The sequence below is a fragment of the Oryx dammah genome, unplaced genomic scaffold (assembly GCF_014754425.2).
Source record: "Oryx dammah isolate SB20612 unplaced genomic scaffold, SCBI_Odam_1.1 HiC_scaffold_10, whole genome shotgun sequence".
Classification (NCBI taxonomy): Eukaryota; Metazoa; Chordata; class Mammalia; order Artiodactyla; family Bovidae; genus Oryx; species Oryx dammah.
Genome location: NW_024070194.1, coordinates 55489868 through 55517258, shown reverse-complemented (window position 1 = coordinate 55517258; position 27391 = coordinate 55489868). Strand labels below are relative to the sequence as shown.

At 40.1% G+C, this 27391-nt stretch overlaps 1 protein-coding gene across 6 annotated transcripts in view; it reads left to right on the top strand.

Annotated features, from left to right (window-relative positions):
• Nucleotides 1-27391, top strand: part of OPTN (optineurin) — a 41020-nt gene that overhangs the window by 3493 nt on the left and 10136 nt on the right. For all 6 annotated transcript variants that reach the window (XM_040248547.1, XM_040248550.1, XM_040248544.1 and 3 more), the window contains exons 2-11: nucleotides 3193-3369; nucleotides 4238-4440; nucleotides 8426-8608; nucleotides 10836-10909; nucleotides 12743-12877; nucleotides 20857-20959; nucleotides 22123-22238; nucleotides 23392-23541; nucleotides 23908-24001; nucleotides 24787-24945. In XM_040248547.1, coding sequence (XP_040104481.1) covers nucleotides 3204-3369; nucleotides 4238-4440; nucleotides 8426-8608; nucleotides 10836-10909; nucleotides 12743-12877; nucleotides 20857-20959; nucleotides 22123-22238; nucleotides 23392-23541; nucleotides 23908-24001; nucleotides 24787-24945 — 1383 coding nt within the window. In that variant the 5' untranslated portion in view covers nucleotides 3193-3203. The remainder of the gene's footprint in view (nucleotides 1-3192; nucleotides 3370-4237; nucleotides 4441-8425; nucleotides 8609-10835; nucleotides 10910-12742; nucleotides 12878-20856; nucleotides 20960-22122; nucleotides 22239-23391; nucleotides 23542-23907; nucleotides 24002-24786; nucleotides 24946-27391) is intronic.

Sequence of the window (27391 nt, the reverse complement as noted above, 5' to 3'; positions counted from 1 at the left end):
GAACCTTGCAGTAAATGGCTTAGGTCCAGTTTCCATTACCTTTGAGGATGTTTGTGTGCAAGGATTTAAGGATTTATAACTTATCTGCATTTTCTCAATTGAAAGTAGTTCAAGGGGATGCTAAACATTTAGAGAATTCAGGTTTCTCTAACTGGCATTCTACCAGTAGACATTTCACATATACACTTTATTGTGATAGCTTGTGATGATGGCCCCCCAAATATTTAAAATCATAAAATGCACTTTGAGTCACCAAAAATCAATTAAATTGCTTTTAGCAAAAGTTTGGTTACAGTATTTATATGCTTATGTTTGGCATTTATACTAACTTCTTATTGCTATGATGTTTAAATAACCAAATAATTTTTTTCTAGCAATGCTGCATAACAAAGAATTCACTATAATTGGGACAGGCATTTGTATAAGTGAGAGAGGGCGGCATGGCCATGAGGGTACTGGGATATATGTGTTGGACAGTGGGAACTAGACCGTGATCTTGATAGAACCTTAAGAATACTTTTTACAGCTCTTTTGAGCTGAAAGCAGCCATAATGATTATCATTTGCTAGACAAGTCAGTAAATCATCGCAGGAGGTCTTCTCAAGGTCATACATCTAGTTAGTGTCTTCTAGTCTATTTTTGTATTGTCATCCTTATTATAACCCTGCTTTTTTTTTTTTTTTTCCCTCATGCCCTATTAAAACCTGGGCAACCAGAAAGTTGCTAAGTAGAACTGGTTTTAATTGTTATGGTTGTTTCTCAAGTCTTGGTGGAGATATAACAAAAAGTCAAGGATGAAAAGTATCTAAAGGAACCGTACCTCTTCCCCTTCCCTTCCCTCCTCTCTCCTCCCTTCTCTTCATGCATCCTCTCTCCTCATCTTTCCCTCTGCTTTAGATATTTTTTTTAAACTGTTAAATGTTTCCTTTTACTTTTGAAAAGTATAGTCTAATCCTTGAAAACTTGAAATTTAATATTGACAAGTGAATAAAACATGTTACAATGATTTTGCCTTTGTCGGGTATTTAGAATTCTCTGAAAAATAGATAGGAGCACTTTTTATTTAGTAAAAACCCATTTTTATGAAATTTCAGCTCCAGCATAGTTCTGTGAAAAAGTGAGTTTTATGGAAAGCCAGAAACTGGCTTTTTCCAAATTATTATCATCCAAATTATTTTATGCAAAATAACCCAAATAATTTTATTGGGAAAAACAAAAGCAGTGTCTTCTGGTGATCTCATGCCAAGAGACATTACACTTCAGCAGTGTACCTCTTTCTAAATAATCAGGATATGTAAAACACAGCTGCTTTCAAAAGACTTAGAATGCTTTATCCGTGTTTAACACTTCATAGAATCGCCATCCTCATTAAAGAACTCCAAGGCTGCCTTTCCTGTGCTGGCTGCTCTAGAGAAGTCAGCAGGCCACCAGTGCCAGGGCCCGCTCTCCCCTCAGTAGTAGCACCATCTCTAATCCTACAGGTATCTTGCACCGTCTCTAATCCTATAGGTGCCTTTAGACTGAGAGCAGGTCAGCAGGCTCTCAGTTCTGGGAGGGCTCCAGAGAGCCCAGGAATTGCCTCCTGCCAGAGTGGGGAAGAAGCAGTGCTCTGCCCTCCGAGGGTTTGTTGCATTCACGTACAAGCACTAATAGCCGGTACTTTCCCCAGCTTCTCCCCTCACACACTGAGGAACTTAACAAAAACCATAACCAAAGTGTCCCTGGTAGTCTCTTAGAGAAACAGTTGTTTGTACTTGGCCCTCCTGCCAGCAGCGCCAGGTTCCTTTGGCACGCATGGGAGCTACTTACAGGGACGTGGTTCTTGGGACACAGTGACAGTGTAAGTTAGTAGTAAGTAACCTGTTTGTAAGCAATTCATTGCTAAGAAGTAGGAAGAAAAAGGCTTCTGGAAGCCTTAGTTATTTGTTTAGGATTGCTGGTAGTGCAGGATGGATGGATGAAGTAGAATCTGGACTCTGGGTAAGTTGAATGGGGCAGCCTTCCACGCTCATCTAGGGCACACACCCAGAGGCTATGATACAGTGCTAGATGAGAGAGCACTTCTCTGCCCTCAGCTTCCAGTGACCCTGCAGTGCCGCAGGAAAAGACGAATCATCATCTTTGTGAAATGTGGAAATGAAAACATTTGCCCACAGTCTTTGATTTCTGTGCTTGCTGAGGTGTAGTAGGCCATACAGAAATACACTTGGGATATACCCATCTATCTTATTTATGGGAAGAGCATACACACTCCAGCAGTCTTGCCTGGAGAATCACTCGGACAGAGGGAGCCTGGCAGGCTACAGTCCCTGGGGTCACAGAGAGTCGGACACGACTGTGCAACTAACCCTGCATTTTATTTGTGGCCACAGTGACCCCTTTACAAATTATATGCTTAAAATAGTCTCAGAATATGCAACAACTAAGCAAGATTTTCTTAGCCTTTTTAGCGTGATTTGCAAACATAAACTATGAAAGCCTAGATATTCAGTAGTACCTTCATTGTATGACAGGGCTGGGTTTTAGAATCATCCTTAATGCTCGACTGTGCCTTTCATTAAGTGACCTTGGATGAGCTCCATGAATTCAGCTCTGTCACCCAGGAAATACCCATTTAGTTGAGTTTTAGTGAGGATTAGAACTTGACACTCTGGTGTGATGATTGAGCACATAGTAATTATCTGAAATATGTTAGTTCTCCCCTTCCTCTTAGCCAAAAATATGAGATATAAAATATGGAGATTCTGTAACAGTTAATTATTGAGATATAATTCACATACCATACAGTTCACCCAAAATATGGAGATTTGAGCTTAAAACATTTTTCTGGGAAAAAATCAACTTCATAATACTTTGCCCACATCTACAAATACATACACAGAAACCCTCTTGAACACCTCATGTTAGGATTTCTTACCATCTTGATATTATTCCCATCTCTTTCCTCCTCCATCGTCCACCTCCTCACTGTACCCCTTTATATATCCTTATGCACAGACATGTACATACAGACTGAAGCAAGGATGTATCTTTCTTGTTTGAACAGAAGAATCAAGGTTGTTCAAAATGTAATGGGAAAGAAAGTCAGCCCCTTCTAGAATACTTCTTAGGACTTGCACATGGGTTTGTGGACTTCTGGGGACCCAATGCAGAAGGAGAGGGTTATATTTTCAGTTTGTGATTTTTCTATAGGAACTGCTACCATGTCCCACCAACCGCTTAGCTGCCTGACTGAGAAGGGGGACAGCCCCAATGAAACCACAGGAAATGGACCCCCCAATCTGGCTCACCCAAACCTGGACACGTTCACCCCACATGAGCTGCTGCAGCAGATGAGAGAGCTTCTAATCGAGAACCATCAGCTGAAAGGTAAGCAACACCTAGCCCCATGTTTCTCCTTTCACCCACGGCCTTTTGGAACACAGTCCTTTGGTAATAGCTTGTAGGTGAATCCCTTTCTCTGCACCTGGTTCCCTGGGGAGAGATAGGGCACAGGATTTGCTCTTAGTAAGACTAAAACTGCTTCCCAGGGGGCTCCGTGGTAAAGAATCCGCCTGCCAATGCAGGAGATGTGGGTTTGATCCCCGGGTCAGGACGATCCCCTGGAGAAGGGAGTGGCAACCCACTCCAGTATTCTTGCCTGGAGAATCCCATGGATAGAGAAGCCTGATGGGCTATAGTCCAAAAGAGTTGGACACGACTTAGTGATTAAACAAGAGCAAGGCTAAAGCTATTCCCATTGTTTACTTTTGGATACAGGTAAGAATAAAATTATGTATCTCTGGGAAATGGCAGAATGACATTTAGCCCTAAATTTAAAAGGGAAAATAAAAAGGCTGCTATTATTACAGAGTTAGTCCTAAATATTACCTTAAGAGAAGGGATTCTAATATCTCCAGCCATGGCTTTTGGCAGAACCAGTGTTAGAATCCAGGAGTGATGGACCTCAGCCTAGCTAGTTATTAATAGACATTTTGTTAAAATAAATCAATAGAATCAATTTTATATTCTTGAGACTCTTGAGGGCAGTCGGTGACATTAGACCTCCTAGTCCTGTTTGAAAGCAGAAACTACTCATTTTGCTATGTAGTCTTTCCAGCTGACCCTGGAGCCCAGGCCAACCTTGGCATTTTGAGGTTCAGAGCTATGTGGTGAGGTGATCTATGGGGAGGTTCTCTTCATGACCCTAAGTCCCGTCCCCTGGTGTTTTGACACTCTCCCTCTGAACCCCATGCAGAAGCCATGAAGCTAAATAACCAAGCTATGAAAGGGCGATTTGAGGAGCTTTCAGCTTGGACAGAGAAGCAGAAGGAAGAACGCCTTTATTTTGAGACTCAGAGCAAAGAAGCCAAAGAGCGCTTAACAGCACTGAGCCTTGAAAATGAAAAACTGAAGCAAGAACTCGGAAAACTAACAGGGAAAACTGAAAGGGCATTCGAGGTGAGTGGACTGATCAGTTGTAATTTTATTATGTTCATAATTGCAGTGGGATCTTACTTGTCTAGATTTCGAGATCAAAACTTTCACAGTTCCAGCTAGATGCTGGCATTATCTTGAAAGAAGAGTGATGAGAAGATTGGTTGCAATTTTAAGGGTCATGTGCAGTCTCTGGTGAAGAAAAGAAATGGATCAAACTTTGACCTTATTGATTATAGTTAAAAGAGTGTTATGGCTATAAATCAATATTTTGTGTTCATTATAGATAGTATAGAAAGACCTCTGCCTGGAACCATTCAAATGTTGAACTTTAGTCCTTGATATAGAATTACATTTTTAAAATCTGTCTCTCAGAATTTTCACTTATTGACTTTATCCTTTCTCTCCATCTACAATGGATTCCTCACTTTGTGTTTTACATTTGCTTTTGAAAAATGGTTTGACAAATATTATTGTGTGATATGAGGCTGTAAGGTCACCACATTTCCACTAACTCAAAGAACCTGAGAAATGTGCTTTGACACCCTTGAGAACGGATATCAAAGATGTGAATGAAAAGTGCTGTAGGTTTTCCAGAAACGTCTCAATACTGGAAGAAGTTGAGATCAAAAGCTGGAGCTCTGGACAGCTTCTTTTAGTGTAGAGGATCCGTTGAAGCAAACTATAGGCAGGGCTCAGAAATGAGTCCTTGGTACAAAGAGACACTGAGGATTCTTCAAAACCCATGGTCATCGTTTTTTTCTCTACAAGCTGTGCCTCCCAGGCCCCCACCTGCCCCCCACCTCTCTTAATTTTTGTTTCATGGACCACTTGAGGTGTTTGTTTGTTCGTTTTTAGTTTAGCCTCTTATCTTCCTGATTTACTGAGGCTCTCAAGACCTCTCACTCACTCACGCTGACCTGTCTTTGCTGCTGCTTCTGCAGGCACCCCTCCCCCAGGCCCTCAAGCCATTAGGGTTGCCCCTGTGTTCTGTGAGGCACAGGAAAGGGAGCAGGGAGTTTCCACTGAGATCTGCCTTTCAGTCCTCAGGGTGAGGCTGAGGTATGACTGATTCTGTCCTGATTTCACTGAATTACAGACCTGGTGGCTCAGAGGGTAAAGCGTCTGCCTGCAATGTGAGAGACCTGGGTTCCATCCCCGGGTCAGGAAGATCCCCTGGAGAAGGAAATGGCAATCTACTCCAGTACTCTTGCCTGGAAAATCCCATGGACAGAGAAGCCTGGTGGGCTATAGTCCATGCGGTCACAAAGAATCAGAAACGACTGATCGACTTCACTTTTCACAGACATCATGGTGATCTCTAAAGAATCCTTTTTTTTTTTTTCCATTTATTTTTAATTGAAGGATAATTGCTTTACAATATTGTGTTAGTTTCTGACATACATCAGTATGAATCAGCCATAGGTTTGTGCGGTGGTAAGTCACCAACTCAATGGCCATGAATTTGAGCAAGCTCCAGGAGTTGGTGATGGACAGGGAAGCCTGGTGTGCTGCAGTCCATGGGGTCGCAAAGAGTCGGACAGGACTGAAGTGACTTCAGTTGAATTCAGTCACTCAGTCGTGTCCAACTCTTTGCGACCCTATGGACTGTAGCTCGCCAGGCTCCTCTGTCCATGGGATTCTATAGGCAAGAGTACTGGAATGGGTTGCTATTTCCTTCTCCAGAGGATCTTCCCCAGGGATTGAACCCACATCTTTTACATCTCCTGCATTGACAGCCAGGTTCTTTATCACTAGTGTCACCTGGGAAGCCACCATAGGTATACGTATGTCTAAAGAATCCTTTTTGACTTTTAACTACAGATTGCCAGGCAAAGGTCATTAGACTTGTTTTGTATTATAAAATGACATATCAGCCTGGGTACATTTCCAAGACAATAGAAACACAGAAAAAGGGAAATTGTTGTTTCCCGAAGGCTAATCAATGCTAAGTGCTCAAAAGGTGATGAAAGAGAAATAATTTAGTTGGGCTTGAGATTCCCGAGAATAAACCCTGGGAGTTTTGTCCAGAAAGATGATGGACAGAGCCTTAACAGTGAAATGAAGAGAAATTTTAAGTGTCACCTCACAAGGTGTTTTGCAGGTCCATAATTTCACAAGGATAATTACGTGTTAGTCGTTCAGTAGCGTCCGACTCTTTGTAACCTCAGGCACCGAAGCTCCTCTGTCCGGTCAGGCTCCATGGAATTCTCCACCCAAGAATACTGGAGTGGGTTGTCATTCCCTTCTCCAGGGGATCTTCCTGACCCATGAATCAAATACGGGTCTCCTGCATTGCAGGCAGATTCTTTACTGTCTGAGCCACCAGGGAAGCCCAAGGATAAAGAAGAGATCCACACAATTGCAAAAAAGAAAATTAACCTGACTTCTGAGACTCAAGAGTCATGGCCTCATATCCCTGGTCCTCAGACACTTGTTTAAAACTCTATTTCCTTCCTTTGTGGAAAGATGGTTTTTCAAAGTCCATTCCACTCAGTGTTCCACTCAGTGTTCTCAGGAAGGTCAAGAGGATGGATGTGAAGGTTTCTCACAGGGCATAGTCTTCCCCTTCCCTACTTGCTTCCTGGTTCCAGCTAGGCAGTACCTTTCCTTTTTTTTCATTTTTATGCCTTTAAATGTATATTTCTGTGGTCTGAATCATTAGCAGGAGAGATTGCACAAGCTTTGAACTTTTCCTTGCAGACCTAACTCTTCAGTTTTATGAGTTGCTTTTTCCTAAAGCCTGTGAGAGTTTCCTAGCACGGGGATGGTCCAGATAAAGGCAGAGCATGGTTCTACCGGTGTGAGGGGCACTTCCATGTGCCAGTTACTACCTAGCCCTCAGTATCTTAACACGTCACGGACTAGCTGGTTTATGGTCCATACACATACCTTTATGATAATTTTTTGGTTCTACTATGAGCCTTTGGGCCTGTTTACCATTCCTTATGAAATCTGTCAGAGGGTATTTGTGTGTATATGTGGGTGAGTGGGTGGGTCGGTGAATTTTCAATGTTGCAATCTTCTGGTAATCTCAAGTATACATATTTCTGGTGGTGCCATGTCCATAAACCCATGAGGGAAGAAATCAGGAGGCCAAGAAGGTCAAGCTGGATGAGACCACAGAGACCACATGGTACCAAGTCTGTCTGATCCAAGAAAACTGAAGCCAAGACATTAAGGGAATCTGTTCAAGGCAATACATGCTCTGATTAGCAGAGTGCAGACTAGAGTCTGTTCTCCCTTCTCCCAAGTAAAAACAACACATGTCAGCAAGCTCTTTCTTTTATGACTTTGTCATATGTGGTAATTGCAACAGGATGAACACAACAGGTACTCGACATTAGGAAAATATTAATGTTTATTAGTTTATCAAGGGAAGCCCATTAATGTTTACAGAGGCCAAAATTAATTTTACACCCTTGGTACCAGCCTCTGAATTTTCAGTTTTCTTATTTCTCACTAGATTTACCTTTAGCAACCTTAAAACACCAGCATAGAATATTGTGACAACCAACCTACATGCCTGGGAGGATTTTGGACCTTTCATTGTGTTTTGCCATCACTGTACTGTCATGCCCTTCATGCTTTGGCTTCTAAGGAGAAATGACAAGTATGAGGAGAGAAGAGGTGGAAGGAGAAAAAAGAAAAAAGCAAAAGGTTGAGTTGTGGCAGTTCTTTATCCTTATTTTCTGGGATTTGGGTTTGCAGTTTACTAGTCAACCATTGCCAAAGTCTGGTTGGTTATTTTCATGATGATCAGATTATTTCTTTTAGCATGTTGAGGAAACCTTGCTTGTCATGAGTTTATTTTAACTTCCTATTATTTTCACACGACAAAGTAAATTTTTCCATTTTAAATGGTATGTCAAAATAAATTGCCAAGGAAAAACTAGAATTCCCTACTGTAAAGCACAGCTGTCTTACCAGTAGGTATAGAGGCACGCGAGTTTGATGGCCGAGTCCTTGGCTTGATTCATTCATTCACTTTGCTCTGCATTGTTTCCAGGACATCATTGGGGACCCTAAGGTCCCCAAGGCAGAAGTGGAACAAGAAGTGGAACAGCTGAAGACCCAGGTGGCACGCCTCCAAGCTGAAAAGGCAGATCTGCTGGGCATCGTGTCTGAATTGCAACTCAAGCTGAACTTAGGTGGCTCCTCCGAAGACTCCTTTGTTGAAATCAGGATGGCTGTAAGTGTGTTGGTTTTGGTTTTGTCTTAAACAAGTTACAAAACCTCATCTAGACAACTGCTAGAAATATCACCGCTTCCTTTCAACATGGGAAAGCCAAACAGTGGGGAAATTTCAGCGTAGTCAGCATAAATATAAAACATCATGCTTGTGGCTATCACAGCTGAAATGGAAAATACTGATTACCTTTTATGACTGAAGAGATAGTCCTTTTTTCCCCCCAGTACATCCTGAATAATTTATCTGACCTAAAAAGAGAAAAGGTATAAACTTGTTCAGCCCAGGTTTCAAAGCTGTGTTTAGCATTTCACTTAGGTAAGCAGAATCATGATCAGATGCAGTAAATCAAAAGGCTCGTCACTTACTAATCATAGAACCCTCTTTTCAGACAAAGTCTTACGAGGAACGTAGGTATATTAAAAATAAGAAGTGGAGAAAAGCAAGAGCAGAGGTGCTCTGGTTGTAGCCCCAGGGAATACCCGGCTTCTCCCTCCCCTCCAACAGCAGCTGCTAGGGAAGCACCGAGAACAGATTCTGAAGCCAGCATTATCTTACTGGCTTTTATGCCCAGCCCCAAATGAAGCAAGCTGGGCGAGGCAGCACAGGCCGGCCTGTTCTGATGGGAAGCATGTGTCGGCAGGTAGCTGGTGTGTGGGCAGTCCTGCTAGAAGGGAAACATCCTTCTTTGCTACGAGAAAAAAATAATGGAATACAGATTGAGGGAGATAAGCACAGGAGGGTCCAATCCTTCACTGTACAGTCAGTCCAGCTTTGTCAGAGCACACGTCTGATACAGGAAGAGAGCTTAACTGTGTCTCTGGAAGAGAAAACCCTACATGTAGACAAGTGGGGGTGAGGTGGGGTAAAGTGCACCTTACAAAAAGCTCAACTACTGGATATGTCTGAAATACCAGAGCATGACTCTCTACTTTCTCATTTATTTGCTGCACTAAAGATGAACAGAAGTGAAAAATGTCTTTTAGTAACCCTGCCCCCCATGCCTCTCAGAAATTTTAGATGAATAGGGGCTGAAGTCAAGAGAAAATACTAATCAGGAAGTACCCTGTGTCAGAGCACTCATTCTGCACACGAGCAAAGATTATGAAAACATTGATCAAAGAGCTTTCACCTTCTGCAAATAACTGATAAAATTCAGGAAGTCCAAGGAGCGTATCAGAAGTTTCCAAATGAGGCTTCTTTCTTTGGGGTGCATGGTTACCATAATGTTCCCCCTCACTGATGAGTGACAGTTATTTCTAGTGTAAACATGTTTTTCTTGCCTGGCTCCTATGAACAGAAAAACACTGCCCAAGACTTAGGAACAGTGTGCGCATACAGAACTATCTAGAACCACCTCTATATTTTTCCACTAGCTCACTGGACTAGAAATGTCTTTCAAATCGTTGAAGTGGTCTTAGCCCCCACTCTTCCCTAAGTGGCCCAAAAAGCAGATGAACTTCAAATGGGAGCCAGCCTTTTGCTCTGTGAGCCTTGCCCACAGAAGACAGCCTTCTTTCCAAGTGGCTTCACCAAGTTTTAGCATTTTGCATTTTATTTTTTCAGATTTATTTGTTTATTTCTGGCTGCTCTGGGTCTTTGTGGTTGTGCACGGGCTTTCTCTAGTTGCAGCGAGTGGGAGCTGTTCTTCTCATTGCAGTGGCTTCTCCTGTTGCGGAACAGAAGCTGTAGGTGCGTGAGCTCAGTGGTTGTGGTACATGCGCCCAGTTGCTCTGTAACATGTGAAATTTTTCCGGACCAGGGATTGAACCCATGTCCTGCATTGGCAGGTAGATTCTTAACCACTATACTACCAGGGAAGTCCCACATTTTGCATTTTGAAGGAGTGTGTGGAAAAAGTATGTGGAATTGTCATTAGCTGTGTGTGACCTTAACTTGTAGAGAAGGGAACTGCCAACGAGAGAGAGAGAGAGAGAGGAGATAAGCTTTCCTGTATGTGGGGCCAGGATGACTCTGCTGAATGAGAGGAGCCCGGCCTTCTCGTCTTCGTCTGGATATTTATAATCCTGATGGGGCATGCAGGTTGAGCGAAGGATAAACTTCCATTCCGTTTGAGTGCCTGAATTGAAGCATCTCACGTTTCTGTGTTTGGTAGATTCCTTGGGTTATGTGTCATCCAAATTCTTGATCTTTCGCCTTTTTCTCTTTTGCTGGAGAATTTGTCTTACAGGCATGCTATGTTAAACCTCTCTCATTTCTGCTTTTATAGGAGGGCGAAGCAGATGTGGCAGCAAAAGAAATCAAGACAAGTCCTAGGCCCACAAGAACTGATTCCGTTGACATGTACGTGAAGACAGAGTCGGGCTGTCAGACAGGCACGCTGGGCAGTCTTGTCACTTTCGGCTCACCCCTGAGAGGCCAAACACGGTGGGCTGAAAAAGCCACTTACTGATTTACACTGGGGCCTTTCCAGAATGTTCAGTTTGAATGCTATTCATATTTATTGTTGCAGCCCACTAGTAGAGAATAAAAACTATGGTTGGTGCCTTGGTAGGCTAACTATCCCCTCACCACCACGTGTAGAGGTGTTTCATCTCCATCAAGTGAGAAGTGAAAACAAGCTTGTTCTCAGTTAAGAGACTCATATTTCCTAATGTGTTTATGAGTGCAGTCTGCCCCGGACCAGGCTGCCCAGCTGATAAGGGCGATATTTCCTTTTTCTCTTCCCTGTTCATTCCCAAGTACAAGGCAAAGTGACTAATATAGGATAGTCTTCCATAACAGTGACTGTTATTGCTCTGGGTGATTGCTGTTTTTCTGAAAGTGCCCAGAGATCTTACCTGGGCATCTTCAGTAGACTTGTGCCTAGTGGACAGCCACCTTAAATTGTAGGGGGACCTTAAGGAGGCGACGGCAGGGGGCCCGGGCACCTGAGTCTCTTAAAGTAGCTGTGACCCAGAATGTGCGATTAGCTCACCCCCTGTAAGCAGGCTACTACTGTATGAATCTGCTTAAGAAGACTTACCTGAAATTTCCCTAAGCATCTCTTCCTTCAGAGACTTTTAATATCTTATTTCTATAACTTGATGAATAGACTTAATAAAAATTTTTTTTTTCCATCAGTTATGCTGCCAAGCCCTTGTATAAGGCAAAAAATCAGGATTAGATTTCTTTCACCAAACAGGGCAGTTGGCAGAAATGAAAGTTACTCCCATTTTTAGTTAGAAATAACTACCCCTGCCCCCCCCATATTGCCTTTTTAATATCAGAAGACTTTCCTGAAAGTGGTGGGAAGAAAGAAAGCCATGTTTGAAATTTCTAAGCCACTTCCTCTTCATGTATAGCTGTGTGAATACCACTTCTCCTTTTAAACCACACAGCTGTGTGTTTTGATAACAGCTTCTTTACCTTGTTTGAAAGTATTTTAAGGAGTCAGAGATTGATCTCCAGAGTTGGAGTTTGAGCTTTGGGGATGGGAACTGGGATTGAACCCTGAATCCTGGCTCTTTGTTAGATGTGAACTTGGGTAGGTTACTGAAGGCATAGCTGCTATTAGCATCAGCATAGCTTTCCAGAATGTTTAGTTACTGCAGTGGTGGCTGTGGTTTTCTTCATCATTGAACTGCCTCTTGATTTAATCTGAGTTTGAAGTCAAGAAATATATTTGACATACCAACAGTGCCTACATTTCTGTGCTCTAGTTATTAGAAACCAAAAACAAAAATGCATTTTCTTCTCCTGACTTGAGAATGTGGTGTTTTCTCTCAAGCTGGAGAAAGACCAGCGGTCTGCATGTCACCACAGGCAGCACATGTGTGACTGTGGTCCTCTTGGAGATGAGTCCTCTGGGAAAGCAGGGCTGCAAAACTAGGGCCCCCTCCGCTCCACTGCCTCTGTGGGTCCTGGGGTCTGGTGCCGTGGACACTGACCACGTGGAGGGAGTGAGCATGTGCGGAGTAAGGTGAGCCTACCCATCAGCCTCACCCCTTCCCCAGACAGCGTGGAGGACTTAGGGGCTGGTTGTCACCAGGCCAGCTGTGCTTGGTCTGTAAATGAGAATTAACTGGAGAATGTTCTGGAAAGCTGTTCCTTTTAACTAGTTCCAGTAATATCCTTAGACTCTGACGTTTTCATATTCTCTTGAAACCTTTTAACCTTTCTGCTGTCCTGATGTAGGAGCAAATCTGCAGAAGGTACCAGGAATTATGTGGAGTTTGAGGAATTAACTGTGAGCCAGCTCCTGCATTGTCTAAGGGAAGGAAACCAGAAGGTGGAGAGACTTGAAGTTGCCCTCAAGGAAGCCAAAGAAAGGTAATAAGGAAATAAGCAACACGGAAAATACATACATTGCTTTTTCAGTGGCTTTCAGTTCAGTTCAGTGGCTCAGTTGTGTCCGACTCTTTGCAGCCCCATGAACCGCAGCACGCCAGGCCTCCCTGTCCATCCCAGCTCCTGGAATTTATCCAAACTCATGTCCATTGAGTCAGTGATGCCATCCAACCATCTCATCCTCTGTCATCCCCTTCTCCTCCTGCCCCCAATCCCTCCCAGCATCAGGGTCTTTTCCAGTGAGTCAGCTCTTCACATCAGGTGACCAAAGTACTGGAGTTTCAGCTTCAACATCAGTTCTTCCAAAGAACACCCAGGACTGATCTCCTTTAGAATGGACTGGTTGGATCTCTTTGCAGTCCAAGGAACTCGCAAGAGTCTTCTCTGACACCACAGTTCAAAAGCATCAATTCTTCGGCACTCAGCTTTCTTCACAGTCCAACTCTCACATCCATACATGACTACTGGAAAAACCATAGCCTTGACTAAACGGGCCTTTGTTGGCAAAGCAATGTCTCTGCTTTTTAATATGCTGTCTAGGTTGGTCATAACTTTCCTTCCAAGGAGTAAGTGTCTTTTAATTTCATGGCTGCAGTCACCATCTGCAGTGATTTGGGAGCCCCAAAAAATAAAGTCGGCTACTGTTTCCAGTGTTTCCCCATCTATTTGCCATGCAGTGATGGGCCTGGATGCCATGATCTTCGTTTTCTGAATGTTGAGCTTTAAGCCAACTTTTTCACTCTCCTCTTTCACTTTCATCAAGAGGCTCTTTAGCTCCTCTTCACTTTCTGCCATAAGGGTGGTGTCATCTGCATGTCTGAGGTTATTAATATTTCTCCCGGCAATCTTGATTCTAGCTTGTGCTTCCTCCAGCCCAGCATTTCTCATGATGTACTCTACATATAAGTTAAATAAGCTTTATTGAAATATAATTAAGATGCCATAAAATTCATCCATTTAAAGTGTACGTTTTAATTTTTTTTTTAGGATATTCACAGAGTTATGTAGTCTTTACCACATTATAATTTTAGAACATTTTTTCCCCCAGATAAGTCCCTTATTAGCACTCATTCCTCTTTCCTCCTGGTAATCTACTTTTCTGTCTCCATAGACTTACCTTTTCTGGACTCTCATACAAATCAAATCATGCAACATGTGGTCTTTTGTAACTGGCTTATTTTATTTAGCATAATATTTTCAAAGCTTATCCATGGTGTAGCATGTGTCAATCTTCATTCCTTTTTGTTGCTGAATAATATTCCATGGTGTGACTAGACAACATTTTGTTTATCTGTTTATCATTTGATGAACATTTGGGTTGTTTCCACTTTTTTCCTATTATGAATAATATTTGCTCTCTACATTCATGCACAGTTTTATGTGTGGACATAGTGTTTTAATTCGCTGGGTATATACCTAGGAGTTAAATTGTTGGGTCACATGGTTACACTCTAATATTTTAAAAAACAACCAAACTGTTTCCCACAGTGGCTGCACCATTTTACATTCTCACCAGCATCCACACCAACACTTGCTGTTTAACTTTTTGATTATGGCCAACCTTGTGGATGTGAAATGGTATCTCATTGTGATTTTGATTCTGTTTCCCCAGTGATGAATACGCATGTTGGCTATATATGTATCTTTTTTGCCCATTAAAAAGTTTGGATTGTCTTTTAATTATTGGATGATGTGAGGTATATGATTTGTAAATATTCTCTCCCATTCTGTGAATTATCTTTTTATTTCTTTGATGATATCATTTGTAGCACAAAATTATTTTTTATTTTGCTCTAGTCCAATTTATCTGTTTGATATTTGGGTCACTTCTGCTTTTGGGGTTGTAGCTAAGAAACCACCACCTAACCCACAAAGATTCACTCCTATGTTTTCTCCTAATTGTTTTTTAGTTTTAGCTCTTACATTTAAGTCTCTGGTCTATGTTGAGAGAGCATTTTTGTGCATGGTGTAAGGTGAAGGTCCAACTTCATTCTTGTATATGTGGATACCTAGTTGTCCTGACACCATTTGTTGAAAAGATAATTTTTTTCTCACTGACACCCTTGATGTAAATCAGTTGACCATAAACAAATGTAAAGATTAATTCCTAAATGCTCAGTTTTGTTCAGCTGATCTAAGTGTCTGTCCTAATGGCGATACTACACTGTCTTAATTAGTTTTGTAGTAAAATTTGAAATTCTGAAATGTAGGTCTGCCAATTTTGTTCTTCTTTTAAAAAGATTGTTTTGGTGGGTCCCTTGTTTTTCTTATATAACTCTTAGAATAAGCTTGTTATTTTTAAGCTGGGATTTTGTTAAGGATTACATTGAATCTGGAGATCAATTTGGGGAACATTGCCATCTTAACAATATGAAGTCTTCTGATCCCTGAACATGGGTTTCTTTCCATTTCCTTAGGTCATCCTTAATTTCTTCCAATCATGTGTTATAGTTTTCAGCATATAGGTCTTGCAGTTCTTTTTCAAAATTAATTCCTATGTATTCCAGTCTTTTTGGTGCTATAATACATGAAATTATTTTCTTGATTTCATTTTTGGATTTTTCATTGTTAGTGTTGATGGTCAGTTGCTAGGTCATGTTCGACTCTTTGCAACCCCATGAACTGCAGCATGCCAGGCACTTCTGTCCTTCACTATCTCCCTGAGTTTGCACAAACTCATGTCCATTGAGTCAGTGATGCCATCCAACCATCTCATCTTCAGTCACCCCCTTCTCCTCTTGCCCTCAAACTTTCCCAGCATCAGGGTCTTTTCCAAAGTGTCAACTCTTCACACCAGGTGGCCAAAGTACTGGAGCCTCAGCATCAGTCCTCCCAATGAATATTCAGGGTGATTTCCTTTAGGATTGATTGGTTTGATATCCTTGCTGTCCATGTTAGTGTAGAGAAATATAAGTGATTTTCATATATTGATCTTATAGCCTGCAACCTTGCTGAATTTACTTATTAGCACTAATCATTTTTTTTAGTGAATTCCTTAGCATTTTCTTTATACAAGACCATGTCATTTGCAAAAAAATAGTGTTACATCTTCCTTACCAACCACCATTCCTTTTATTTATTTATTTATTTTTGCTTCCATGATTGCCCAGTACAATGTTAAATAAAAGTAGAGAAAGTAGATATCCTTGGCTTGTTCCTGATCTTGGGGGGAATGCTTTCAGTCTTTCACCACTAAATTGGTGGTATTAGCTTTGTTTTTCATAGATGCTTTTTGTCAAGTTGAAATGCTCTTTTCTATTTCTGGTTGCAATCTTTATCATGAAAAGGTTTTGCATTTTGTTAAATGCTTCTGCTGAGTCTATGAAGATGATTATGTTTTTTTTTAAACCTCTATTAATGTATTATATTGATTGATTTTCTGATGTTAAACTAACTTTTCATTCCTGGATAAATCACACTTGGTCATGATATATGATCTGCTTTATGTTGCTGGCTTGGATTGCTAGTCTTCTTAGTAAAGACTTTTGCATGTGTTTTCCTAAGGGGTGTTGGTCTGTAGTTTTCTTGTGATGTCTTTGTCTGGTTTTGGTATGAGAGAAATACAGACCTCATAGAATGTGACATACTCACACACACTTTGGGATAAAATTTATTTACCTTATAGAGTTCTGAAGTCAATGAATTTCTATGTGTGAATGAACTTCTTAGGAATGCAGAGTGCTAAACCACATAAGAGGGGGGCAAAATGGAACAGTTTTAGGGTCCGAATGATTGCAACATTTAGTCATAAATATACTGTATATAGCATATACTAAAGTATACATAAATATAATATACATACATAATTCTCAGACATTATAAATGTTTCATTAGTCTTAAAATTATAGCACTTTCTAACTGAAGCAGCTGAAAAATTTAAGTATAAGAAAATCTGTTCTTAAAATATGAAACAAAAGTTATTTATCCAGAATGAGGGTTATCTGAAAGAAATCAGTGTTTTTCCAATAACTTACTTGATAGTCAGTTTTTTTCAAAGGTGAAAAGGAATGATGGCTATGAATTGTACTGCAGCCATGAAATTAAAAGATGCTTACTCCTTGGAAGGAAAGTTATGATCAACCTAGATAGCATATTGAAAAGCAGAGACATTACTTTGCCAACAAAGGTCCGTCTAGTCAAGGCTATAGTTTTTCCAGTGGTCATGTATGGATGTGAGAGTTGGACTGTGAAGAAAGCTGAGTGCTGAAGAATTGATGCTTTTGAGCTGTGGTATTGGAGAAGACTCTTGAGAGTCCCTTGGACTGTAAGGAGATCCAACCAGTCCATTCTGAAGGAGATCAACCCTGGGATTTCTTTGGAAGGAATGATGCTAAAGCTGAAACTCCAGTACTTTGGCCACCTCATGTGAAGAGTTGACTCCTTGGAAAAGACCCTGATGCTGGGAGGGATTGGGGGCAGAAGGAGAAGGGGACGGCAGAGGATGAGATGATTGGATGGCATCACTGACTCAATGGACGTGAGTCTGAGTGAACTCCGGGAGTTGGTGATGGACAGGGAGGCCTGGCATGCTGCAATTCATGGGGTCACAAAGAGTCGGACATGACTGAGTGACTGAAGTGAACTGAACTGAACCCCATATCCTACCACTGTCTTAATAGGAAAGTTCAGAGGTTAATTTCCAGGAGACTAATACTGTGTATTCTAATTGAGTAAAACATTTGTCCTGCCTTTTTGATAAGTCCCCGAACTGAGTAGTGATGCACAGAAAATAAATAAGTAGAAGCATTCATTTTACACCTCAGTTATTACAGGGTCAGCTGATTTTTTAAAAAGAAGTTGTTTTGCTTTGGAAAAAGACCTTTAATCGTGATGAGTAATCAGTGTGTTTCTGTTTCGTTGGCACATTTACCCTCCTGAGTTCTGTACAGCATTCGAAGAAGTCAAGTTTACCTGGTAATTCATCCTTCCTCAGACAACATGATTAGCTTTAATAATAAAAGTGTAAACTTAGGAATTTGCTGATTATACATCCTGATCTTTTATATGATCTAATATATAATTCCTGCTTTCAAAATAATGATAGCTCTCTGTCTAGAAGTGTAACTTTTCAGATTGTAGCTAGGAAGTCAGGGTGTTTCCCTCTCTTACCCTTTCTCAATAACTAAATTTCCACTTTGTGAGTCAGACTTCTTGCGGTTTTTAACATCTGGTAAGTCAGTGATTGGTTGCCAGGGCCAGTGTTCTCCATGTCTATGTTAGGACAACCTCCTGGCTAAGGTCATACTGAAACCAAGAAATAAAATCACTGATATATCACCTGACTTGATTTACTATGCAGGGTATGATGAAAAGACATTACAAGACCTAACATGTCTTTTTCTCAAATACATAAGTCAGTCTTCAACTGTTTGCATTAGTCATGAGAAATAAGAGAAGTTGAAAAATTTTAGGTGATAGGTGGGGAGAGGGGATAGTAGACTTATTTCTCTTTCACTCTTTGCCAGGATTCATATTTTGTGTAATTTGTGTCTTCTGAACAAACATAAACTGATAGCCAGGAAGGAAAGGGAAATTGTAAATGAAGTATGGCCCAAGATAACAAGAGGGGACAGGAAAAAGTCAGCCTAAGATGAAAATTTGCCCTAGAAAATTAAGTTGAAACTCACATGTGGGTTGGAAGCCTGCATCATAGTGAGTGGTACGATGAAGGCCCATCCTTCCACCCTGCACCAACCAGCTCTAGAGACGGTGCCTGTGCACCAGTTAGGTTTGGCAGTTTGCAACAGATACCAATGCTGTTTGTTTATTTTGTATTATCATTAAGTTCTTTTTAAAAAATCAGTTTTGCATTCACATAGTTTAAAGAATTGGTTGCTCCACAGGCTTTTTATGGAAAGATAGTAGTAGTTCTTTGGCTAACTACACCTCCCACCCCCCCCATCACTTCCTTCTCCTGCTTCTGAACCACTTATAACATATTTATTGATCATTTTTTAACTCTTGGCTACACCCCACAGCACATGGGACCTTAGTTACCCAACCAGGGATCGATTCCATGCCCCCTGCATTGGAAGGCAGAGTCTTAACCACTGGACCACCAGGGAAGTCCTGGCTTACAACTTATTTAGCTGGTTCTTTTGATACTTATTCCCATAGATCAATATTAAATCACTATTCAAAAAAAATTTTCCCCTATCTTAGACATAATCTATTGAACTCCCAACTATGAAGGATGAGAATTTAACTGCTTTTGACTCCCACCATTGTCACCACACCCACTTCTGGACCCTTATTCCCATCCCACGCTACACCACCCTACTCCAAAACTGATTATATTGACATTTAGTTAGATCACTACTCAGTGTTTATTATTATTCTTATGCAAACATATGCACACATGCGTGCACACACACACAGTTCTCTATTGAGCTCTGCTCTATGCCTTGACCACTTTTCCCTTCTAATACTTTAAAAAACAAAAGCAAAAAACTCTATGCAAAATTACATTTAAAAATTTGCTTAGTTTCACCATACTCTTCTGCAGTGAGAAAATCTCAGTGACATGCAAACGTGTTAGTAGTCTAATAGTTTCCTCTTCTTGAGAGTTGGCCTGGTTGCTGTCTAGGTCCTGTTCTACTGCAGTTACCTTGGGATCTCCCTTTGGCCACTTGTGGAATTCCTTCAGCTCTGATCTTTTGGATCACCTGATTTGTGTATCCAGTGTTCTTACTCACTAAATATCTTTAAATAGCTCCACTAGCTTACTAAGAAAGAATATATGAGGAGGATATTTTCTGAAATCTGCATATGTGAAAATCTCTCTTTCTACCTTTTTACTTAACAGATAGTTTTGCTAGATACAGAATTCTATTGATATATTGGATATAATTTTCCCGCCAAATTTTGAAAGCATTAGTACTTCATTGTCTTCTGGCTGCTGGTGTTAAGGCTGAGAAATTCATTGCCATTTTGATTCTTGATCTTTTGGCATAAAACTTCTTTTGTTTGTCCTCTTCCCCAAAGGTTCTTTGCTCCGTCCCACATTTTCTGACCTCTCACATGTGCTTTGGTGAGGGGCCCGTTCTCATCCATTCATTCTGGACACTCTTGGCCTCATTCATCCTTCAGTTCTTGAAAAATGATCTTGACTTAATTACCCTCAGTTTTCTCTGTTCTCTCATTCTAGCAACGACTATTATTTTGAATTGGACTCCTGAACCAGTCCTTTCATTTTCTTAACTTGGTGTTCCTCTTTGGCATTTGTCTTTCTTTCCTTATTTCTTTCTTCCTTCCCCTGCCTCCTCACCCTTCACTCACACTGTCTTTTTCTGCTTTCTGATATATTTGACCAACTTTCATCTTCTGTGTTTTGCTGGGCAGGGGTGGAGGGAGGGTGCAGTTCCTTTGAATGTTCTTCTTCCATTCTTCTTTTGAAGTCATTTTAGTGGCATTCAGGGTGGGAGAAAAATTGCTTGTGTATTTTTAATCTACTATCTTTAATCACAAGTTTCTTTTTATTCCATTTGTATTGAGGTGGTTTTCATATGATTTTGATTCAGTATAAGAATGTTGCTATATTTGTTTTAGGACCTCATAAACTTAGATGGATCTTCTTATAACAAGTCTAAGGATTGCCTCTCTGCTGAATCCTTATAAAGAGGCACCCACTCTCATGTAGCACACATGCATACACACATAAGAATACAAATTAAAAAAACAGTTATGTGCATTTCAGTGATGTGGGAAAAGGCAGTGTTTTTCAGTGTTGGAGATAAATTATACCCATCTTATCCTGCATGTGCATTCATCCCTTGAATCAGTTCCAGCCAGTATCTGGTTGAAAGCAAAACCAGATCTAATACAGTACATATGAAGAGATTTTGAAAACGTTCATCCTTTATCCCAATTTTAGACAACGTTCTTTTTAATGCTTCTATAATTGTTATTCCTCTGGAAGCCAAAGAAAAAGTAAGCTTTCTATATTCTGTAATTTTTTTTAGAATTTCTGATTTTGAAAAGAAAGCCAAGGATCATTCTGAGACTGAGACCCAGACAGAGAAGCCCACAGAACAAGAGAAAGAAGAGGAGAAAGACACCAAAACTGTGGGTACTCAGAGTCTAAGACTGTTACCACACTCTCAGTGGATGGAGGGTAGTGAGGACACAGCAGCCAAGTCATGTGATGTGTGGCTTTAGAAACAGAGAAACAATTTGTCATGTTGAATATTTTCTATTTCTCTCCTGTTTCCTTGTCCTGATCTGAATTTCATTCACTGTAAATTGCAGTGAGATGTATTCCGGTGATTCTAGGAAATCACTCCTTTATCTCTTCTTGACTGATTTCCTCTCCAGAATTCCTAAGTGAACAGACCCACAAATTGAGAAAGGAATTTTGTCCAATATATAATGAAATCATTTGAAGATATGATCCAGAAACTTCAGGTAGAATTGAAGGGTCTTTGTTCTTTCCCACTACTCATTTGAATATAATAGTTTGAACAAGAAAGACATTTGTTTACGTACATATTTATATACACTTGAGTGACAACTCAGAAACATGCCTTGTAACCTGCGAACAGTCTGAAGCTTAGGGAAAGGTGATGAGGGCAGGAAGTTGTAAGACTCACAGTAGCCCACAAGAAAGGCATTTACATGAAACACTCACTTTAGCTAACTTATTCAACAAGCCTGTATCAGATGTATGCTGTATACCATGCTCTGAGCTGAGTCCCGTACTTTCAAGAGAATGGAGAATGTGTTAAAAACTGAGATGAAGAGACCAAAGCTAATGAACAACTAATTATAGGGAAGTATTGAGACTTCCCTGGCACTGTAAAACTCATTGACAGTGAGTTTTACACTTCTAGAGCTGCCAGGAAGAAGCCAGTACAGTGAAAACAGCTGAGTAAACTAGAAACACACAACAGTCAGGGAATGTGGGCGTGAGTTGCTAGCTGGGTAAAGTAGATTGTGCTTTGACAGCACTGAGATCTATGGTCCCCTGAAGTGTGGTCAGGGTCCATTGTGACTATGATAAAGGCATTATCACAAGAGTATCCAAATTGATCAGTTAATGCTCTATAAGGAAACAGAGTTGTATCCAAAGCTTTTTTTTTTTTTTTCCATGCAAGATATTTGGGGCATTAAGTGCCAGAAGTTTAATCTGTTCAGAGTCTTAGTTAGACGCCAGTGGTTTACACTGTTTCCTCACAAAGAGGTTCATTTAAGTTCTAATAAGTGCATGTTTGGGATTTCCTGGATGACAGATTGGAAGTGAAGTGGAAACACTAAACCTTCAGGTGACAACCCTGTTTAAGGAGCTTCAGGAAGCTCACACGAAACTCAGTGAAGCTGAGCTAATGAAGAAGAGACTTCAAGAAAAGTAAGAATGAGAGATAATGTTTACACCCCTTTCAAAAAGTGTACTGTTTAACAAAATATGTTAATATACAAAAACATCATTTTGTTACTGTGTTACTGAGTAAAAGAAAAAGGCACCTAATTGAAATACGAATTCAGAAAACACCAATGTTCCGGTTAATATATAACCATGAAGTCCTTGGGGGAATGGACCCAGGGGACTCTGATTCTGCTTTCCAGGGGCATTTTAAGCATATATGAGGACCTGGAAAAAACAGTGAGCCAGACTTCCTGTGATTTATGTAAGCTGACAGCATTGATGTGAACAAACATAAAAGAAAACTACAAAGGGCAAGAAGAACCTGAATGAGATTTATTTAGGGGAGAAAAAATAACTTGATTTTCTATCAGTTATGAAGGCTAATATCTAAATTGAGAGAATTTTGCATCTGCTTGTTTCTTTTGATGTAAGGAGTTGCCCCAAATTTAAAAAAGCTAAGTTGATGTTGTTCTCTTAGATTAATCGGCAAGCATATTTCCAGCACAATATACAAATGTATGTTTCTGTGGAGTTACACTGATCAAGGCTGTACAGTATTACGGACAGCATAGCAGCTGAAGAAAAGGACTTTGAATAAACAGACCCAGGTTGAAATACAGATTTACCCCTTATTTGTGGTATTACCTTGGACAGGTTATTTAACCTCTCTGTGCCTCAGTTTTATCATCTGTAAACTGTGTGTCATAATTCAAACTTTGTATTAAATAAGTTAATGTTTAACATGGTTTCTTCATTGATGCCTTACACACAGCCAGCCATTGGCTCAGTTTGCTCTTGTTACATTGAAATTCTCGGTCTGATCTTTAACAGGACTTAAAGCACTTCCTTCTCTCCTACTGAATCTTTATCAGAAACCATATTTTTTGTACTTAACAGAGGCTATAAATTTCTTTTATAAAAATCTGTATATTTTTATATTCAGTCATAACGGTTCAGAAATACTTCTAGTAAAAAAGCAGGAAGGATAAAATATTTAATTTTGTACTGTTAAATTTTTGAAGAATGTCATCATGAAATTCTTTGTATTTGCTACATAATCTGAGAATCTGTTTAGAAGCCACTAAGAAATGTGAAGGAGCATTGTTTGTCCTCATGAAATTTTGCTCTTTCTTAGATGTCAGGCCCTTGAAAGGAAAAATTCTGCAAGCCCATCAGAGCTGAATGAAAAACAAGAACTGGTTTATAAAAACAAAAAGTTAGAGCTCCAAGTGGAAAGCATGCGATCAGAAATCAAAATGGAACAAGCTAAAACTGAAGATGAAAAGTGAGTGTGCAATGACTGGATGGCTACTTGCTGGAAGAAGATAGAAGAGCAGTTTTATGGGTTGGAATCAGGATTTGAGAATAAATTAAATTTATTTTTTGTCTTTTGTTTATTTAAAGGAGAATTAGTAGACTTTTCTGAAGAGATAAAATTTAAGTTTTAACAGTTTTGAAAAGTATTTGTAGTCTATCTTGATAATTTGAAGAAAAGTCATTTTCTTTGAGAGTAAGAATATGCTAGTAGGTGGTGGGATTATAAAGGTGGAAGAGATTTTGCTACTTGAGTGTTCAGAAGAAAGTTGGGAGGAAAGACTAAGTTTCAATGTATTTTCCCCAAGATTTTCTTTTTAATATTCTTTTTAAATAGGTCCAAATTAGGCACTCTACAGTTGACACACAACAGGCTTCTTCAAGAATACAATAATGCACTGAAGACAATTGAGGAACTAAAAAGGAGAGAGGTACTCATAGAAAAAAAATTACTTTCAGAGCCTAGTAGTGAATGGAACTATTGAATGTTTTATGTATATATGTGAGGTAGTTGTGTTACTCCTTAACTAAGTCTGGTTTCAAAGGTTTTTTTTTTTCCATTTATATCAGTAATTGATTTCTTGTGTCTTAAGTGTTCATAACTCCTGCTGCATATGTATAATGTGCCGTGTAGTTAAAGATGGGATACACGCCTTATGGTCATGGAGTAAGCTGTTAGCATTGCTAATGGTGGGTGAATTTGCAGGAGAGCCGAGTATGGGTTCCTACATGAGTAATGGATGTATAGTGAGAGTGCTGCTGGGAGCTCTCACCAGGCTAGCTTGCCTCTGTCAGTGAACTTGAGACCCTGGACTTCTTGGGCTGCAACTTAACTTAGTAATAATGTCCCCAACATGGTGTGATAGTTTAAACACCGTGGATAGATACGTCAGATGAGAGATGAGTTAATTAACCCGATCAGGGGAACCTTTTCACAGTGTATATCAAATCATGTTTTATACTACAAATATTTTACAGTTTTGTCAGTTTTATCTCAGTAAAGTAGGAATAAGTAAAGACCAGGGGAGCTTTGAATTAGAAGGGGTCTTTGAGTTTATATTCTTAGAAATATACTTTGTTTTTCATTTAATTTTCCTAGAATATGGTTCCTCTCTAAAGACCTAGTAAATTTTCAGTTTAAGCCTTCATGTTACATTTTATTAAAATAGGTTGAATTATTTCAAAACCAAGTCCAGAATAAGCTTATCTTTTTCAGTCAGAAAAAGTGGATAAGGTGGTGCTGCAGGAACTGAGTGGAAAGCTGGAACTGGCAGAGAAGGCCCTGGCTTCCAAGCAGCTCCAAATGGATGGGATGAAGCAGACCATTGCCAAGCAGGAGAAGGACCTGGAGACCATGGCTGTCCTCAGGGCTCAGGTAGGCTTCGTTCCCAAGCGGGAGCTGAGGGAAGCCAACCTTGATCATATTCTCAAACGGGAAAGTGGTGGTGCTTAAGATATATTTTTTTGATTTTACACTATTTCTGCTAATATATTTTCAACAAACCTTTTTTACTGAAGTTTATCACATGTGGAAAGCATACCACACTTCTAAGTGTACTACTCATTGAATTTATCTATTCTACAGTTGACGGACAGCTAGGTCATCTCAGCTTGGGGCTTGGTGTTTAATGTTGCTCTGACATCCTTATGCAAGTCTCTTTATTCACCTGTGCACTCATTTCTTTTGGGTACACACCTAGGAATGAAACTGCTTGTTCCTAGAGTAGGCAGGTTACTCAGTGTTCATAATGCCAAAGAGGTTTCCAGAGTGGATGTACCTACCAGTTTTCACTCCCATCAGAGAGTTCCTATGGCTCTGCATCCACCTTGACCCATACTTGTATTATCAGTATTTTAATTTTTAACCATTCTGGTGGGTTTATAATGGTGTCTCCTTTAATCTGCATTTCCCTGCTGGTTTGAAAGTGTACTTTTTGAAATGTTTACTGGCCTTTTAAGGATCTCCTTTTGTGAAGTACCTGATCAGGTCTTTGCCCAGTTTTCTTCTGATTTGCTGGCTTTTTCTTAATTTTACAGGAGTTCTTTATATATTCCAGACATAAGCCCTTGCCAGTGCTTTTTGCAGATTTCTTCATTCTGTGATTTGCCTTTCCACTCTCAGGAGCATGTCTTTTGATGAACAGAATTTTTAATTTTAATGTAGTCTAGTTTATCAGTCTTTTCATTTATGGTTATAGTACTTCTGTGTCCTGTTTTAAAAGCTTGCATTACCTCAAGGCTATGAATATATTCTGTGTTGACTTCTAAAAGATTTATGGTTTTGTCTTTTACATTAAAATACAAAAATATCTGAAATGAGCTTTTCTATATGCAGTGAAGTAACGGTAAAGATTCATATTTTTTTTTCTACATGACTATCCATTTGGCACCATTTATTTAAAAGGTCATCTTTTCTTAAAGGACTCTGTTGCCCTCTTTGTCACATATTATGTCAATGTACCCACATGTCTATTTCTGGATTCCACACTGTTCCATTGGGCTGTTTGTACATTGTTGGTCTGGTACATACTGTCTCATTATAAATAATCAAATGTTTTGATGTCTGTAGAGTTAGTCTTCTACCACCTTATTGCTTGTGTAATTAAAACTGGGATCACGCCATACACATTGTACTACTTTTTCATTCCCAATCTATCTTGGATACCTCTCCATGTTATTACTCACAGCCATATGTACTTTTTAAAATAGTTGCATGGTATCCAAAGTGTGCATTACCCTGGTATATTTAACCAGCCCTCTATTAATGGACATGTAGGTTGTACCGTATTTTTGCTTTTTATCAACAATGCTGAACTGAACATTCTTGTATGTATATCTTTGTGCATTTGTGGAATCTCTAGTAAGATACAAAAATGGAATGGTTGGGTCATTGGGTTAGATTGTTTTTGAGTTAAATAACTACTTCCAAGCCGTCTTCCAGAAGTGCATAATCAAAATTTTTTGCTCACCAAAAGTAGCTGAAAGCTCCTATTTCCCTACATCCTTGCATTACTCTTTTAAACATTTGCCAAACTGATAAACAGATTATTTTCAATGTAGCAATACCAGAAGTTTACTATTCCCTATATACATACTCATTACCTGCTGCCCATAGTGGCTGGCCTATGAAATATAGGAGTGGCTGAATGGACTTACAGCTTTAGTTTTATTTCTATAGGAATAGAATTTCAACCTGAGCTCTTTTAGGTATTTTCTCTGATTGGACCTGATACTGTAGTTATAGGCTTACCTGGTAGTGCAGCTGGTAAAGAATCCACCTGCAATGCAAGAGACCCTGGTTCAATTCCTGGATCGAGAAGATCCTCTGGAGAAGGGATAGGCTACTCACTCCAGTATTCTGGGGTTTCCCTGGTGTGTTACCTGCTAAAGAATACACCTGTGATATGGGAGACCTGCGTTCAATCCCTGGGTTGGGATGATCCCCTGGAGAAGGGAAGGGCTACCCACTCCAATATTCTGGCCTTGAGAATTCCATGGACTGTGTAGTCCACAGGGTCGCAAAGAGTCAGACATGACTAGCAACTTTCACTTTTCACAACTTTGGTTTTATTTCTACAGGAATACAATTTCAGCTTGAGCTTTTTCAGGTATTTCCTTTGATTGGGCTTGACAAGTGTTTTGCTGTCTGGTAGAGTTAGTCTTTGAGCGACTTCAGTTTCACTTTTCACTTTCATGCACTGGAGAAGGAAATGGCAACCCACTCCAGTGTTCTTGCCTGGAGAATCCCAGGGACAGGGAGCCTGGTGGGCTGCTGTCTATGGGGTCATACAGACTTGGACACAACTGAAGAGACTTAGCAG